The sequence below is a fragment of the Hemicordylus capensis genome, chromosome 5, assembly GCF_027244095.1.
Source record: "Hemicordylus capensis ecotype Gifberg chromosome 5, rHemCap1.1.pri, whole genome shotgun sequence".
Classification (NCBI taxonomy): Eukaryota; Metazoa; Chordata; class Lepidosauria; order Squamata; family Cordylidae; genus Hemicordylus; species Hemicordylus capensis.
The window spans coordinates 257,118,610-257,135,147 of NC_069661.1; the positions used below are offsets into that span (position 1 = coordinate 257,118,610).

Genomic DNA, 16,538 nt, shown 5'->3' on the forward strand with positions numbered 1-16,538 from the left:
TACACCTCCAAGCAGGAATGGCTCCTCCTAATGAACTGGGGGTGTGTGGGGCATGTGCCAAAAGGGGCACACTGCCTCTCCTTTCTGGAGCTCCATTTGCTTCTCTCTCTCCTGCCCCAGTGTGAATGAGAGCTGTGTTGCCTGCAGGCTGGCCATTCATCAGGGAAAGCCACGTGGTTAACTGTGCAGCTCTGCTCAATTCATGGCCAGCCGACAGGTAGCACAGCTCTCGTGAACACTGAGGCAGGCTGGGGAGGGATGGGGGAGAGAGGAGCAGCTCTGGGAAGCAGAGGCAGCTGTGCCTCCCCACTCCCCGCTGCTCATTGGGACGAGCCGCTCCTGCCTCTGAGTTGGACTATTATATTGTCCACATATGACCTGTATGTCCTTCCTGCTGAGCAGGCCATTGCTCACCCGTGGAATTCTCAAATGAAAAATATCTGAGTGTGCTCTATGGATGAATAATAGTGCTGGATGACTGCATCCCATAAGCAACCAATGGCGACTGGTGCCATTTGCCACCAGTCAGGCTATAAATGCCCCAGGAGGGCTGGGCATCCCACACAGGAGCGAGCTTCCTCCATCACTTCGGACAAGCCAAGCAGGGACAGAGAATCAGTCTGCCAGAAATGTGAGTAGCCTTCACGGTGTGATCTCTCTGACTCACCCAGTCCTTTGAGTGTTCTGTGGGAGCAAATGCTCACAGCAGTGTTGAAGGGGAACTGGCAACCTTTCCCTGAAGGGATCAAATGATACGTTGCTGGTTTCAAAGTATGGATCAATGCTTCAAACCTTATGTGCTAGCAGTATTAATCTAAAGTTTTGGTTTTTTTAAAATGCAGTTCTAGATTTCCACCTCTAATTTATTTGTGTTGAAAGGAAAGTGTAGGACTGTGTATTTAAATTTATCGCCACACACACAAACAAAAAACAAAAAAGGGGGGGAGAAAAAGAAAGGGGAAAGGGGAAAGAAAAAAGAAAATATGAGCTGTCACTTTGCTTCTGGAAGTTTTAAGAAACAACCCAACAAAAATGTGCTTTAGAGCAATGCTGTTAACAGTCAACTTGTCAAATGAAATTAACATAAGAAACATAAGAACAGCCCTGCTGGATCAGGCTCATCCAGCCCAGCATCACACAGTGGCCCACCAGATGCCTCTGGGGAGCCCACAGGCAAGAGGCGACAGTGTGCCCTCTCTCCTGCGGTTGCTCCCCTGCATCCGGGATTGAGAGGCTTCTTGCCTCTGAGCTTGGAGGTGGCCTACTGAATTTCGATATAGAACATTGTTGTGTTTTGGTTTTTTTTTAATCCTAAGTCTAACCAAATCCATAACTGCTGTCACAGATGTAGGGCCACATGTTTAGAGCACACACCCCACACCCAAGTAGTAGTTAAATTTGTTTCAAGACTATGTTCTAGCATACTGGTGCCTGTTCTCACATCTATTATACAGGCTGCACAGTCTAGATGTGCTATGAGACCATCTGTCATCCCCTCCAGCGAGTTCAATTCTTTTCCAAGTCTCTTGGAGCTGGGGGGTGGGGTGGGGTTAAGAGTAGTCTTTTGGTTCACATTGAACCAGCCTGACTACAAGTGAGAAAAGCGGGGTGCCGGGGGCTGAGGAGAACGTGAGTGAAATGGGGGGCAGAGCTTCTGATTGGAACCTCTGACTAGGAGTTCTGAAAGGATCGGAGAATGTTCTTTTCCAGGTCAAGACATGCTCATGTGCCGGGTGGCAATTGGGGGGAACCATTGCTGCTCATTTCCCTTTCCTTAAAAGAACTCCATGCAACCCAGATGTAGGTCCCTGGAGGTCATTCAGCCCCCAGTCACCCACTTCTGAGTAGCTAGGTGTGCTTTCCAGGGCAGAAAAGATCAGCAAAAATGGTCCCTCTGCACCAGCGGCGGGGGGGGGGGGACGACTCTTAGTCTGCAGAGCAGAAGCCCCAGCACTTTGGGATCTTCGTAGTGTACAGGTCAGCTGCCAAACCTTAATCAGCCAAAAAGTGAAAATAATGCATGTGGATGGAAGAGGAAGGAAGGAAGAGAATGGAGCCCCAGCAGTAAGAAATTGTACATAAGAACCTTATGGCTAGAAAGCATAAATTTATAATATCAATATCTATCTATCTATCTATCTATCTATCTATCTATCTATCTATCTATCTATCTATCTATCTCTCAATATATAGCTCAATATCTCAATTTATTTGTTTGTTTGTTTTATTTTTCACATTTATATACCTCCTTGTATACAAATCTCTGGGCATCTTACAGATTAAAACATTTGAAAGAGGAAGCTGGTTCTGTGGGAGCGTCTGCTGCCTCTCTACGAATCCCTTCTCTGCTTCTCTTCTTTCTCTCTGCCAGGTGCAGGATGACAGGGTCCATCTCACACTGCCGCCTCTCCCTTTTGGGCCTCCTGGTCATCAGCTACCTCCTGCAAGGTAGGTCCAGTTTGGGATGAGCCACCGGCCTGCTTGGCCCCTCCAGGCGGTCCTGCTTGCTTGCATCACTGTATGAAGGCGGCGGGGGGGGAGGAGTGGCGGGGAGGGCTTGGACTCAGGACGGAGTTCAAACTCACAGGGTGGAGTTACTTCACGGGTCTTAAAGCTCTGGGGGAAACTTAGGGGAGTGCTGGAGAAATGTGTTTTCATGAACAGGCATGTGCTTTGCACACCGGAGAGACCTCTATGTTAAGTAATCCACCTGGTTCTGTACCCAGACCCTGTTTTAAAATAACATTTTTGTCATGTTAGGGATCCCCGCAAACCGATCTAATCTAAGGGCAGTTTCCTTTGACATCCTCACTTGTATGTATCAGGACCTTGCCATGGAGATGAACCCACTTCTCTCACATGTGGAGGACCATCCATGGCTTCACTTTTTCCTGATCTGGGAGAGAAATATGTCCATTCTTCCTGTTCAGACCTGCTGAGCTTGCGATGACCCAGTTGGCTTGGAATTTGATAAACGGTTCTAAACCAAATAAAGCTCCGGAAAGGTCTTTTCTTCTTATGCCCCCAGGCAGAAATTATCACTGTATTCTTGTGCAGATGTCAAAGACTGCTAATCAGTTTTAATTATTTATTAACTTACACATACAGGAATGTACATTGCAGGTTACCAAACCCTCCGTGCAAATGCTTTTTTGTGACCCTGAAAGCAAGTGTAACCTAGTTTACTATTTAATAATTAAAAATACTGTGCATTGTAAAAAGCAAAGGCTCGCTTTCACAGTTTCTCCCTCACTTACTATCACCAGAATGAAGTGTCAGAAGAAAAAGACATTCATTCTTACCCCTCAACGACTCCCAGACTATGGGAAACACCTTTATCGGGTGGCAGTGATATAGGAAGATGCTGAAAGGCATCATCTCATACTGCATAGGAGATGGCCATGGGTAAACCCCTCCTGTATTCTACCAAAGACAGACACAAGGCTCTGTGGGCGCCAGGAGTCGACACAGACTCAACAGCACAATTTACTTCATCCCTCAACCACATCTTTTAATATCTTTCCCCAGTTAAAACCCTCCCATGTTGATTAATCAACTCAGATTGTGTTGATTAATTGCTGGAGCAAACTATTTAAAGTTTGCAGACCTCATATATACATCATTCAGTCAGAATGTTCATTCTTCAAAAGGCTTCTTACCAGGGACATGAGCATTTCTCCAGGAATTTCAAGGACACTGGCTGACATATCATGCAAGGGTAGATCAGTCCAGCAATCCTGCATGCGTGTAAGTTGCATATATTACACAAATTGCATAAATGCAAAAATTGCAGAGAGGAGGTTACACAAGAGTATGTCCATTGGACATTGACATAATTTTTACATTTACAAAATTTGCACAAGTTGTATAATTTGAATGCCTGCAAGGTATCCCTGCTGATGTATCTGTGCACAGTATGTCAGCCACTGGTCTAGTAGGATCCAGCCTCCAAAGTCGTTAGAATCGTGTGGTCGCGATCTAAAGATAAGAAGGTTGTTCTCATGACCAGCTCGACCCCGGCTAGGGCAGCCCTACCTGGAAAGAGCTGCAGTCGTGAGAATCACCAGGATCAGTCCTGATCCTGGTGCTCTGTGACAGGGTAATCTGGGTCATGTGAATGACCTTATCGTGTGCCGTGGCATTATTTTGGGAAGAGCACAAGCTCTTTCGAAAGAGTGGGAGGTGTTCAAGTATACAGAGGAGGGAATGTTCAGTGTGGTGAGAACCTCATGGTTTCTCCCCCCTGCTAACTGGGCCAAGAGGCACCTTTTAAACGTGGTGATTCTCTTTATTTAGCAGGGGGAGAGTAACTGGCCCTATTCACTCCCAGCACAGGACCTCCAGTGACTGTTTCCTATCTTATCACAACAACTCTGTGAAGTAGATTAGGCTGAGAAAGAAGTGACTGGCCCAGAGTCACCGAGCAAGCATCATGGCTGAATGGGGATTTGAACCCGGGTCTCCCCGGTCCTAGTCCCGCACTCTAACCACTACACCACGCTGGCTCTCCTTTCCTGAAGGCTTCAGCTTCTCCCCTTTAGCCTTCGCTGAAGTCTGGAGTCCTCGTCATTATAATGAGGACACAGAGCAAATTCAGCATATGATGCACCAGGAAGTTCATCCCTGACTATGTTTCTCCGGTTCTCTGGCAGGCATCGAAGGAGAGGGTTGCCCTCCAGAATGGTTCCCCCATGAGAATCATTGCTATGGATTCAGGCCGGAAGCAATGACTTGGAATGATGCAGAGGTAAGGACTGATTCATGGAGCTTCTGCAAGAAAAACCCAAGCTGCCATATTGCTATGGCAATACCCCAGCACATGTAACAAATAATTTATCTCCTTGTTTGGGGGAAATCAAAACCAAATGCACACTATAGCAAACTATCTTGTGCATCTGACAGAGCGGTAAAAACTTTTCAGAAACCCAAGCCATCCACTAGTAAAATGGTGCAATCCATTAATACCAAACTGATTAAAATGTGAGTTCCACAAGCATCGTTACCAGTGTGCTTAAAATACTGCAAGATGATGATAGATAATCCGAGCAGAATATGTAGTTTACAACTTTCATTGGGCCCAAAATTGCAATTTGAAATTCGGTCAGGAATATTGGAATGGGTAAGCAAAATTCAGTTCTGTATATAATGGCAGCAGATAGAATGGTGAATGCCAGAAAGTGGAATTGCCTACAAGACACGCCTGCAAAGTGAGTGAGTGGATAAGTAAATACTGGGAGTTGGTGAAACTGGAGAAATGTGACGGTCTGTTTGAAGTGGGACCAGGATGCTGGGGAGGTAAGCAGTGCATGCTCTGTTAGCCTGCAGGAGGAGAGTTGTGGTGGCTGCACACGCGGCTCTGAATCGTATGGAAGCAGATCAGTGTTTCATGTTACAAACAGCTGGAGACGGCTGCCTGCCTTTTCATGCTGATGAAAAAATAAATGCTAACATTATTTTATAGCATATATTTTGGTACTACAATAGTAGTGTGAACTTCCCACAACGTGAACCTATATACTTTATATTTTATTTGTTCAGTACAGTATTATGCTTCATATGCATCCTTCCCTTGTTCAAATGCAACTGGTCCTGAGAATTCAAACATTCTTATTATTTATATCAATAGATATATTTACACGAGGGATAAGAAAATGTAAATTGTATGCATTTTTTTGGTGATGTGGTAGAGTAGGAAAAGTAATTCGACAAAAATGGGTTTTGGCAGAATTTGATAGTGGATGGCTGTTAAGATGCAAGGTTGTTTTATACTATATTGTATAAAATATAGTATACAGTTGTTAGTACTATATACTTACAATATAGTTGTTGGCACAATGTTATAGTATTTTCTTTTGATAATCCGGTAGCATATGGTTAGAGATATTTTAAATATTTTAAGATATTTTTAAGATATTTTATGTGTTTGTATATTATAATTAAAATATAATAATACATATATGTATGTGACCGGGCACCTAATGGCGCAGCGGGGCCATTAGGTTGACTAACAAGCAGAAGGTTGCAGGTTCGAATCCCAGCTGGTATTATATCGGGCAGCAGCAATATAGGAAGATGCTGAAAGGCATCATCCCCTACTGTGAGGGAGATGGCAATGGTCAACCCCTCCTGTATTCTGCCAAATAAAACCACAAGGCTCTGGGGGCGCCAGGAGTTGAAATCAACTTGATGGCACACGTTACCTTTATCTGTACAGTGGTCCCTCGACTTACGTAATTAATCCATTCCGAACGCACGTTCGGAGGTCAAAATTTTCGTAAGTCGAAGAGTGCACCACGGAAGTCTGGAAACATTCGTAAGTCGAGGAAACCGCATCTAAAAATTCGTAGGTCGAGTAAGCTGAATCTAAACCGGCAACTACTTCCGGTCTTTTTTGTCGCTCGTAACTCGAAAACATCGGATGTCGAGGGATTACTGTATATGTATATATTCCACATGCAAGCGGGACACAAGCTCAAAGAACAAAAAGCTTGCAAGGGGGACATAATTCCTTATTTGCTACATAATGAGGTTGTTCTCACAACCCAGGAAGTGGACTAAGGAGGGCCGGGGGGGGGGGCGGAAGTAGGCAAGTTCCTGCCTCCCCCCAGATGAGCGGCGGACATCTCGAGATCCGCTGCGCTGCACACCCACATGACTAGTGCTGCAGCAGAGTCCCGAGCTGGGATTGCTGCTCGAGCTGGGATTGGTCCTCCCGCATCCCAGTGTGCCCAGCGCAAGCAGCAGCTGCTTCTCTCGATATGGCCACTCCACCGTGCCTACTTATGGAGGCCCGAACGAACCAGAAACTGCAGTAAAACGGGCCACAGCAGTGATTACTGAGGCCGGCAGGGGGAGGAGGAACCTTCATGGAAACACCCCCCCCGTGGCCTTTAGGAAGCCCCACAAAGGGGCTAGAGGTAAATAATTTTTTAAATTAAATATATATATATATATATATATATATATATATATATATATATATATATATATATATATTCGCGAACCCCCCCGGATGGAACTGAATGGCAGGGTGGTGGTGGTTTCAAAGAGGGGCCAGACTGAACTGGTCGGGTCAGGTTCGAGTGCAGTTCGCACTTGAACCAAACTGGGTCAGCCGGTTCTGTGCACCCCCCTAATCAGGTTAACTGCACAGCTGTGCCTGATGAATGACCAGCCTGCAGGCAGTGCATGGGGCAAGAGAGAAAGAGGAACAAATGGAGCTCCAGGAAGGAGAGGTGGCTGTGCCCCCTTTGGTGACCCCCCCGGCTCCTTAGGAGAAGCCGCTCCCACATAACAGGGCATGGAAGGAGCAGCCGCAGCTCAGGGTGAGAGGGAATGAGTTGACCGGCTCTGTGGGCCTCCCCATTCCACACCGCCTTGCTCCTCTCCACTTCGCTGTGGCAGAAACGTCTGTGCGCATGCATATGTCCTGCCCCCCCACCTGTGCAAAGTGCAGCACTTTGCAGCAGCACAGCCGTGGGCCTGGCCCTCTGCCCCATTCACCTGGGCAGTCTGTGCAGATCTATGCCCACATTAATTAAATCAGGATAATGAGATGGAATGGATTAGACTGGCTGCCCTTTGCTGCAATCAAGATGGGATTGGATGGCGTAAAGTGGGACACTCTGCTTATCTGGGATAAAGTCTCTTCTGGGAAAGGGGTGAAACAACCCCCCACCCCCTTTTGCTCCCATGTTAGTCGGCTGCAGTGTGGTGGCTTTTGGGGGGTGGGCATTATTCCATTGGTTTTCAGGGAGCAGAAAAATAGGACCGAAGGAGCAAGTTGGTGGGGGCGGCCGCAATGGTGCTCCCCCAGAATCTGCGCGGTTCGTATTCTCTCCTTCCTGGGGTCCCCAGAGTGGGGGCAGGAAGCACTGGGCTCCCTCGGGACTCCCTGAGAATGGGGAACTGGAGGCTGACATTGGCCAAGAGTCCAGGGACTGCTCTTGTGCTGATTCCAGTAGGGGAGAAAAACAGAGGCAATGGCAGTTCTGGACTTCTGAACGGGGGGGGGGGGGGGGGGCGGACCCAAAGCCCTGCTGGCACCAGAAATGGCTGAGTGTGCCACAGCCCCCCCCCACTAGCCCCACAATGCATGGAGTGTATCATGTGCCCACATGCCGCAACACTGCGTGGTCTGCAAGGCCCCACACCAAGCTGTGCTGCCAGGCCCTACATGCCATCAACTAGGGGCATAGTGAGGGGAGAGTGGGTCCCTTTCACATAGTAAACACAGGCTGCCTCAACAACCTGGATGGCTTGAAGAAGGGCTTGGATGACTTCATGGAGGAGAGGTCTATCAACGGCTACTAGTCGGAGGGCTACAGGCCACCTCCAGCCTCAAAGGCAGGATGCCTCCGAGGACCAGTTGCAGGGGAGTCACAGCAGGAGATGAGAGGGCATGCCCTCAACTCCTGCCTGCATCTGGTGGGCCACTGTGTGAAACAGGAGGCTGGACAAGATGGGCCTCTTTGGGCCTGATCCAGCAGGGCTGTTCTTATGTGGTGGCATCCACGGTGGTGACATGCATGTGAGCTTGTGCGCAGCCCCACTCTCCCTGCGCTCCCCACTTCCCTGTGCTTTCCTCCTCCCTCCCACCTGGCCAGCCCCCACCACCACCACCACTGGCACCTCTGCCTGCCCTGCCGCCGGCTCTCAGGCCCATCCTATTTGCATCAGCCGAAAGCCTGCTGGGAAGGGAGGCCTGCGCACGTCCTCCAGTGGGTCTCCAGCCGATGGAAGGAGGATGGGTCTTGGCGGTGGGTGAGTGGCAGAGGCAGCTGGAGGCAGTGGCGACAGAGGGAACCCCAGCCAGTAGGAGTGGGGAAGGGAGTAGGGATGTTCACAAAACTGGAAAACCTGGTTCGGCTCAAATCAAACCAGACTTGAGCCAAACTGGGTCTGGTCCGGTTTTGTACACACTCAAACCAGGCCCGGTTCAGTTTGAACCGAGCTCGGTTCGGAGAGGGGGGGGGTTCGGAACTGCTGGTAAAGGGGAAGGGTGGGGGGTCCAGGGGGTTAGTTATAGTGAGTTGGGGCAGAAGGGGAGTGATTTTCTAACTTAGAGGTGCTGCCACCAGCTGCAGTGGTGGTGGCTTCAGCAACCTCCTGGGGGGGAGGAGGGGGTCCTCCTACCACTGCCAGAGCAGGCAGGGCCAGTTTGGGGCCGGTTTGGGGTCTCTGTGCTTGTGTGGAGCTCAATAAAATGGCCTCCATGCATGCCCAGTGGCTCGAAGTCGAGCCGGCTCATACATCCCTAGAAGGGACCGTGGCAGCTGCCAGGTAGCTGGGTGCTTCAGATTCTTTGGGCCTGTCCACCAAATTATAGCTCCACCCCTGCCACCAACTGAACTCCTCACAAGGCCCTCCTAGTCCTTGCTGGACCAGACCGACTCCACGCAACCTTCTAAGCCTCCGGCATCCCAACGGCCTTACAACCTTCCCAGACCTCCCTCCCTGATCCCTACTGACTTCACAGCCATTCGAGATCCTGCCCTGCCCTCCAACGCCTCTCACAACCTTCCCATCCCCCCTTCTCTGGAAGTGGTGGCTGCTGCTCGTCCTCTCAGTGAGTCCTGCTCTCCTTGCCTTTTGGAAAAACAGGGGCTGGACATGGAGAAGGAAGGAGGGTGGGGGTGGAGGACCCCACTTGTTTTCCCACTCAGCATCCCATCCTTTTCAAAAGGGGGAGCAGGGAGAGCCAGGCTCCAGCGGAGGCAACTGCAAGGCAGTGCGGCCCCCCTGCCTGTTCAAGGGGCATTGGGGAAGACCGGCACCAGAGGCAGTGGGCCAGCTCAGGCAGCTGCCTCCGTGTGCCTCATTCGCAGACTGCCCTTGCCCTGGAATGACCCTGGAAGCAACCTGACAGGCAGTTTCAGCTCAGCACTTGGAACAGGAGTCTCCGACCAGGGTCAGGTTCATAGGGTGGGTGGCATAAGCTGCTGTCTCCTCCTTGCTCCATGGGCCTTGAAGAACCTTCAAGAAATCGGGGTGCCAGACATTCTTGAAGAACTGGGTGTTTTGGGGAAAGAAAGATCTCTCTTGACAAAACCGCAGATGGCATCCGAAGAGCCCCAGGTACTCAGGTGGATCTGCCCATGAGCCCTGCTCACTAGGATGACATGTCCTGTTCTTGGTTTGTCACAGGTGGACTGCCACACCTATGGCCGGAATGGTCACTTGGCCTCCATCCTCTCTGCAAAAGCATCGGCCGCTGTGGCCAGTTTCCTGAACAGCAGGTATAAGGGTGTGGATCACATATGGATTGGTCTGTTTGACCGTGGCACTGGCATGGTGAGTGGAGGCAGCCTTGGTTTCTCTTTTCCATCAGTAGTCATGGACTCTGGAAATTACAGCCTGGAAAGACCATTCGGACATTATGCTGTACGAGTGTACAGATATATGCACACTCATACATGTGTTTATGTGAATGCCTGAACCCATGTTCATTTAAAAAGTGAACCTGGATGCAGGCCCCTCAATGCATAGTGCAGATAGGAAATGAACTTCTGTACCTGTGTTCAGCATAGCATGTGAATGACTGTACCTGTGTACACTGTGCACTCGTTGAACAAGTGTTGAACATAATGTGTGAATGGGCCTAAAGACAAACACCAAAGGCAGATTTCCCAAAAGAAGGAAGGCAAAAAGCAGAGACATTGATAGGGTGAGGACTAGGTGAGGGTTTTGCATCTTGACTCTTTCCAGGAACCATCATTAACCCCAATGTGTGACGCAGGGTGCAATTCTAAAGTTAACTATCAGCACATAAGACTACACTTTTTGTTTGGAAAGGAAGAGATCAGGAAATGGAAGGAAATAGAAAGGAAGAGATCAGCTGTTCTGTAACAGCCCTGAAGGAGAGGTGATGGTAACAAGGACATTGTGTTATGCAAAGAGCTGGTTAAAAAATTCTCCTGTCTGCATTTCTGGGGAAATTTGAGCATCAAAATCCTTAAAGTTTCAGATGGTGGGCTTACCCCTATGCTGATTGTGTCTGCTTTACACTTTGTTTGCAGATCCTGGCAGGTGGCCACCATGTTTTTCATAGAGTGCTGTGGCTAGAGGGGCTGTGATTTGAATGCGCCACTCTGCACAGCTCAATCTATGATCACTTGCTTGAACTGAGTTTGCCCTACCTCCGTCCCCATCATGGCCAGCCAGAGGGCGGCTGTGATGGAATGAGGTTTCCCCTTCTCCTGGCAGCACGGTGCATTGAGAGAAGGTTCTTCTGATTCTCAGGTGGACTTCCCTGATCCAAGCTCACCACTCAGGTGCTTGTTTGGGAGCGGGGGTTGCCGAGCCCATCAGAGGCTCTGCCTGTCTGCCCGGAATGGGGTACAGACACTTTCAAGCCCCAAACCACCCCTTCTAATCATGTGCAAACACTCTTTTTGAAGGGTGCTTCTCCTTCTCCTTTAAACCAGGAAAGATATTGTCACAATTCTGATGCTTTGTGAGGGTGGGGCTGCAGAGAGCAGGAGCTGGTCCAGGCACAAACCAGTGTGTTCTCAGTCCTGCTGCAGACACATACACAAGCACAATGTAAAGAGTCATCGAGAAAAGAGAGAGGACACTGACCCAATTGGCCAGCAGTAAATGCACCCCCTCTAAAACTTTCACAGAAATCCACACCCCAAACTTTCTTCTCTCTTTACAGAACAGGCAGTGGAGATGGTCAGATCTGGCCGTATTCAGCTACTCCGCTTGGGCAAAGGGGGAACCCAATAATCAAAAGAATCAGGCTGTCAATGAAGACTGTGTTGAGTTGACTGGTGGAGGTGAGGAGTGGTTTTGATGATGTATGTCTTGCAGCTGAAGTGCTGCAGCAGTTAGAGATGGGAGCCTTCCTCTCCTTCTAGGATGAACAGATGGGAGTGGTTGTTATTCCAAGGGGAAAGAACAGCCATGGGGCCCCCTGATCTGGACTGGGATCATGAGAGGGTTAAAGTCCCTCTCTCCATGCCACCGCCATGATACATGTGTGGGAAGGGACCCCCCCTAATTTCAAAGAAACCAACATTACAGTCTTAAGCACATGTTTAGCATCATGTGTTGCATGATCATAATGCCCACTTTGGCTGTGTTCTCATGACCCACATGATCCTAGTTATAGAATGCGCTCCCTGCTGAAATAAGAGCCTCTCCATCTCTGACAGCTTTTTAAAAGGCTCTTAAGATGTATTTAGTCACCCACACTTTTTAACTAGAATTGTGATTTCAGCTTTTAAATGTTTTAATTTCTGTTTTAATTTCTTCGTTAGTTGTAAATCATCCAGAGATGTGGGTTTGGGGTGGCAGTGTCCAAATATACCAAACAAATGAATGAATGAACAATTCAGTCAGGGCCAGTACAGTCCTCAAATGCATGATTTGGTAATAGCTTGCGCCAGGACAGAATTGGACCAGATTTGAGAATTTAGTCTGTGGACACCCTATACACTATACATATACTAACTGTCCAGTTGAGTTAGAGAACACCCCCCAAATTCAAAATGGCCCACAAGAGAGATTCCCTAGGATCTAACTAGGATGACACTGAGGGACTGATGCTGTTTCTCTTTCTCCTAGATCATAAACAATGGAATGATCACGACTGCAACGCCATGCATCCCTACTTGTGCAAAGTATCTCGCTTGTGAAGGAAGCCAGTCATTGGGCCTTTCACATGCTCAGCACCTAGGGCAATGGGGATGATTAGAGGCCCCTGCCTTCCATGGGGGCCCACAGCCTCCCATCGACTACCTTGTGTGGGAGGCTTTCTCTTCTCTGTGCTGTGAAACCAATAAACTCTTTCCTGAATCCAGGTGTGTCTCTGACTTCCTCTGTCCACTTTAATCCACCCAAAGGACTGACAGTTCCAGTTCACAGAGCTTCTTCTAGCACTCCGGGCTGAGTCTGCATGAGCATCTGCCTCTGTTCTCTCCTCCTGGGAGGACAAAATGATGATGTGAAGGCAACATGCCCCTGGGAATGTATGGAGGGCCTTTCCTTTATGAAGGGAATGCCAAATGCCTAGTCATGCTGCAGAAGCTGGTGTCCTGCCTTTCTAGGATGGCGGGTGTGTGTGTGTGTGTGTGTGTGTGTGTGTGTGTGTGGCCTCTGGGAACTGCCCTGCTGGTCTCTCAGAATGCTACAACCTCAGTCTTTCAGCTGAGAGCCATGCGAAGCCAGGAAGGCTGATATAAAAATTAAAAGTCCAAGGAATATTGCATGTTGATCTCATTGTGGTTACGTTTTGAACCAGAAAGGCAGCGTATGAATGCTTCTATAGACAATCTTAGCCCTTTCTAATAGTCCTGTGGGCATGTTTACAATGCCCACTAGAGTGCATGAGCAAACCTGCAGGGGCACAGCCCGACCCTGTTCCCAGAGACAGATATCCTCCCTGAAGTGTGCAGAGCTTCCCAGCATGCTCATAGGAACATAGGAAGCTGCCATAGACGGAGTCAGACCATCTCACTCAGGATTGCCTACACAGACTGGCAGCGGCTTCTCCAAGGTTGCAGGCAGGAGTCTCTCTTAGCCTTATCTGGAGATGCTGCCAGGGAGGGGACTTGGAAGCTTCCCCGAGCAGCCCCATCCCCTAAAGGGAACATCTTACAGTGCTCACACATCAAGTCTCCCATACACATGCAAGCAGGGCGGAACCTGCTTAGTTTAAGGGAACAAGTCATGCTTGCTACCACCAGACCAGCTCTCTTCACTTGCTCCAGCTGGCAAGGGGGAAGAATGTTGGCATGGGGTTAGGGGCAGGTCCAGTCCTGGAGCAATGAGGGGATAGCAAGCAAGGGAAGAAAAATACCCTGAGTGAGAGAGTTGCGGGAAGCAGTAGCAGGGTGTCCACAATCCACAGGCAGATGAAGGTGTCCATGGGCTGTGTGGCAGGGTGACCACAATCACAGCCCCATGGCACAGTTGCTGCCTGAGACCATTGCCTGACTTTGTCTCATGCCACACCCAGATATCAAGAATGATAATCATCTCTTGATCTCAATATCTCTCTCCGGAATACACAATAGAAATGCAAAAAAACAACAACACCACAACTCCACTTGCAAATGTCACACCTCACAGTTGTAGCATTCTTCTTCAGAGCCTTAGCAAGAGTAAGTGCTCTGTCCTTGCAGTCATTAGACCCATTCACACATTATGTTCAACACTTGTACAATGAGTGTACAATGTACACAGGGACAGGACTGTACACAGGGACAGTCATTCACACGTTATGCTGAATGCAGGTACAGAAGTATACTTCCTGTCCGTACCTTGCATTTGAGGGGCCTGTGCCCTAGTTCACTTTTAAAATGAACTCGGGGGCACAGTTATTCACACAAGCACATGTACGAGTGTACAGATATCTGTACACTTGAGCAACATAATGTCTGAATGGGGCTATTGTCCAGAGGGTAACTGTCCATATCGCCCTTGCTGAAAATATGGACTCTGTTTCTTCTCCCAAGCCAAACTATTTAGGATGGTGTTTTTAAAAAATGTTTAAAACTTCTAAATCCACCAAGCTAGACCTGAAGCTCTGTAAGTATGAAGTGAAAGAACACAAGAAGGCTGCCATACAGAGGACACCTCACAGAACAAGTGCCGTCCCCGAGGGCTCCCTTCCTTCTGTCACGTAGAAGGCCATGCATGCTGGTTGCGCTTGTTGTAGACACGGGCTCATAGCCTTCCGTAGGTTCCGCTGCTGCAGGTCCAAAAGTGGGTCAGATTCAGCTACTCTTGGCCACGGAGAGGCCACACCTCTTGCCTCTCAGGAAGAACCGGATGGTGAGTGTGAGACCACCTGCCCCCTATGCCAGATGTTGGAGAGGCACTGCCAAGTGGGCGGGGGAGAGGGAGAGAGAAGGACAGCTGGCCTCCCTGCAGTTCCCTCTCCGGATTGTATGAAAGGATCAAGCCATGAGAGGAGATCCATTACAGGGCATTAGGGACATAGGGAACTGCCTTCTACCGAATCAGACCCTTGGTCCATCTAGCTCAGGATTGTCTACACAGACTGGCAGTGGGTCTCCGGGGTTTCAGGCAGGAACCTCTCTCAGCCCTGCCCGGAGATGCTGCTGCCAGGGAGGGAACCTGGGACTTTCTCCTGCATGCAGAGCAGATGCTCTCCCACTGAGCAATGGCCCCGTCCCTGATTCTGTCAGTTACGCTCACAGCTATGGCACAAAATATCCTGGTACCTAAATGACAGTGTCAAATGCTGCCCCCTCTCCTCTCTCCCCCCACTCCACCCCTGCAGGTCTTCCTCCCTCTCATATTACCTGGCAACACGTTGAGAGACCACTGCTCTCCCCCTCCTCCTCCTCTTCCTCCTCCTCCTCTTCATCTGCTCTTGCACATTTTTCAAAGAAGGTGAAGCAGTTACTTACCCACTTCAGCCCTCCCCCCAATCAATCCCCCTTTTCTTTGTTGAAAAGCAGGGGAGGGACAGGCCTGCATTTGAGCGAAGCACAGGCCTGAGACTTTAAGTGCTGCATTCTCATGTCAAATGATAGCCCTGGCTACTAAGGGCAATTAAGAGCAATGGATCCAAGCTACCATTTCGTCATTGAGTGAGGAGGAGGACCACCACCGGTGAAATGGCCCCATTCAGTCCACTGCCTGCTGCAGGCAGAATAAAGCAATAGTTCAAGACAGGCTCAGCTGGAGGCCTTTTTCTGGGCATGCTTAATAGCATCCATGCACAATTGCATTTAGCCTCCCCACAAATGAGAGAGGAGTGCATTTTACTGAGAAAATGAATGGATTGACAGGTAGCCTAGTAAAGTTGCTATACAGCCTTTAAAAGCAATTAAGGTCCAGCCTGAGAACTTGGGCGGTCCATGAACCACTTATGCTTCCTGGGGAGCAACCCTGTCTCCTGGAAATACCAGCCTGAACATCAGGAGACCAAAGAATAGGTCACTGAAACAGCCACAGGGGTAGAACAACTGTAGGCTACTTTGCGGGGTTGTCGTAATTGTTGGAAATTCTCTGTGGTGAGAGAATCCCTTTCTCATTATAGCAGAGTGCACAGAGGCACAACACAGCGGATTTAGTTAGGCATGCGTATGTGCTGAGAGTAAAGTAACTTGGAGCTAAGTCATAGTTTCCAATCAATATATAAGGCATTTATTAAGGAACTCCATTCTAGATAGGAAAGTGAGGAGTTAGGATCTCTAATCTATCTATCTAGCTGGATGCAGATGGATTCTGCATCCTCTTTGCACATATGGTGCAGGGAGAGAGGCTTGCCATGTTGCAAGGTAGGAGGCCAGGTAGGAAAGAGAGAGAGAGAGGAAGGAAGTCCCTGAGATTAGCAATCTACACATCAAAGGGATAGCATCAGAGCAGTGGAGAAGGGATGACCAATGTCTCGACCCTCTAGCCCTCTGACTCACTAGTCTGTCCTCCACTGTCTGAGGTAAAGAGACAGCGCAAAGTCCTTTAACTTCCAACACCCCCTCTCGATGTCTTGTGACTCAGCTCACAAGATTCATTTTCTCTCTCAGCTTTTCAAAGCAGGGTTTTGGTAGTGGCTTAGT

At 49.0% G+C, this 16,538-nt stretch overlaps 1 protein-coding gene across 1 annotated transcript; it reads left to right on the forward strand.

Moving 5' to 3' along the window:
• Positions 1-536: 536 nt before the first annotated feature.
• Positions 537-12,805, forward strand: LOC128327464 (C-type lectin-like). The gene is made up of 6 exons (XM_053256260.1): positions 537-631; positions 2,372-2,448; positions 4,653-4,747; positions 10,147-10,293; positions 11,660-11,780; positions 12,571-12,805. Exons 1-6 carry the CDS (start codon positions 537-539, stop codon positions 12,639-12,641), a joined length of 606 nt encoding a protein of 201 aa, XP_053112235.1. The 3' UTR covers positions 12,642-12,805.
• The last annotated feature ends 3,733 nt before the right edge of the window (positions 12,806-16,538 follow it).